The 1,457-nt window shown below is 36.9% G+C and overlaps 1 protein-coding gene across 1 annotated transcript in view; it reads left to right on the top strand.

The window, feature by feature from the left end:
• The window catches only part of LOC117170777, a 14,144-nt gene that overhangs the window by 4,332 nt on the left and 8,355 nt on the right, over positions 1-1,457 (top strand). The window contains exon 2 of the mRNA XM_033357814.1: positions 6-1,439. Within this exon, the coding sequence (XP_033213705.1) occupies positions 6-1,439 (1,434 nt within the window). The remainder of the gene's footprint in view (positions 1-5; positions 1,440-1,457) is intronic.

Genomic DNA, 1,457 nt, shown 5'->3' with positions numbered 1-1,457 from the left:
TGCAGCCAATTATACGGTGGCTTGGGAGGCTTTGTGTAATCGTTTCAATAATACAAACCTTTTGATACATAACCATATAAAAGCTATATTTAGTATAGAGGCCGTACAGCAGGAAAGTGCTGCTCAGATTCGCAAGGTCTTGGACACTTCAAACAAACATTTGAGAGCTCTGAACGCACTGAATCAGCCGACTGACCAGTGGGACGTGCTGTTGATATATATCGTCACGACCAAACTTGATAAAATAACCGCACGTGCTTGGGAGAAAGAAAAAACAGAGAACGAATTTCGTACATTGGAAGATCTAAAGAATTTTTTAAAGGCTAGGTCGGATATGCTTGAGACTCTAGAAATAAATAACTTGCAAATAGACAAAAATGCTAAATTAAAGTCTAACAATAACAATAAAAGTAATCAGTCCAAAGTCAAGTCCTTTCTAGCTAAAAAATTGAACTGTTTGTTTTGTGATGGGGAACACTTCATTCAAGATTGTTCCAAATTTATTGAACTCGTGCCGCAACAAAGGGCAGAGAAAATCAAGAGCTTCAAGGTTTTTTTGAATTGTTTTAGACCGGGCCATTATGTGAAACAGTGTAGAAGTACTAATTGCAAGAAGTGCCATAGTAAACACAACACAATGTTACATTTCGAAAAAGGTGAATCGAGCAGTGAAACAAGTGCTGCGGCACCTCAAGAGTCAAAAACTCTATCTTCTTGTTGCGTTAATGTAAAAAACGATGGAGTCTTGTCCACAGCATCCGTGCTGGTAGCAAATTCGGATAAACAATTGAAGACAGCTCGCATTGTTTTAGACAATGGTTCTCAAACCGGCCATATTACAGAAAAACTCTGTGACTCCCTCAATCTTCAGAAAATTCCAATAGATGTGACGTTAAGTGTAGTAAACAATCTTTCTTCCAGTGTCAAGTATAGATGCAACGTTCAAATTCTCTCAAGACAAAATAATTTTGAGTTTAAGGTTCCCTGTCTTGTCGTTCCGGAAATCACAACTCATTCTCCAAATTCGAAAATTAGCACAATCGCCTCAAAGATTCCTTCTCATCTCAATTTAGCAGATCCTGAATTTGACAAGGCCGGAAAAATTGATATATTAATAGGAAATAACATCTTTTGGACTTTGATTTGTATAGGTCAAGTAAAATTAAATGATCAAGGTTTGCTTTTACAAAAAACTAGATTGGGTTGGATCTTGGCGGGTCCAATGCCAAATTCTTCTCTAATGTCTCGATTCAATACAGTTCGTTGCAACTTGATTCAGAATATAAACATAGAAAAACAAATTGCAAAATTTTGGGAGTTAGAAGAGCATTTGAATAAAAAATCGAAGTCCATTGATGAGAAATTGTGCGAATCTCTTTTTAGCAAAACTGTAAAGAGAGATGCAAATGGCAGATTCATTGTCACAATCCCCTTCAAGGGTAACCTTGATCAGTTGG

Source organism: Belonocnema kinseyi, chromosome 4, assembly GCF_010883055.1.
Source record: "Belonocnema kinseyi isolate 2016_QV_RU_SX_M_011 chromosome 4, B_treatae_v1, whole genome shotgun sequence".
Lineage (NCBI taxonomy): Eukaryota > Metazoa > Arthropoda > Insecta > Hymenoptera > Cynipidae > Belonocnema > Belonocnema kinseyi.
Note: the sequence above shows the minus strand (reverse complement) of the source record. Positions and strands in the feature narration are given on the sequence as shown.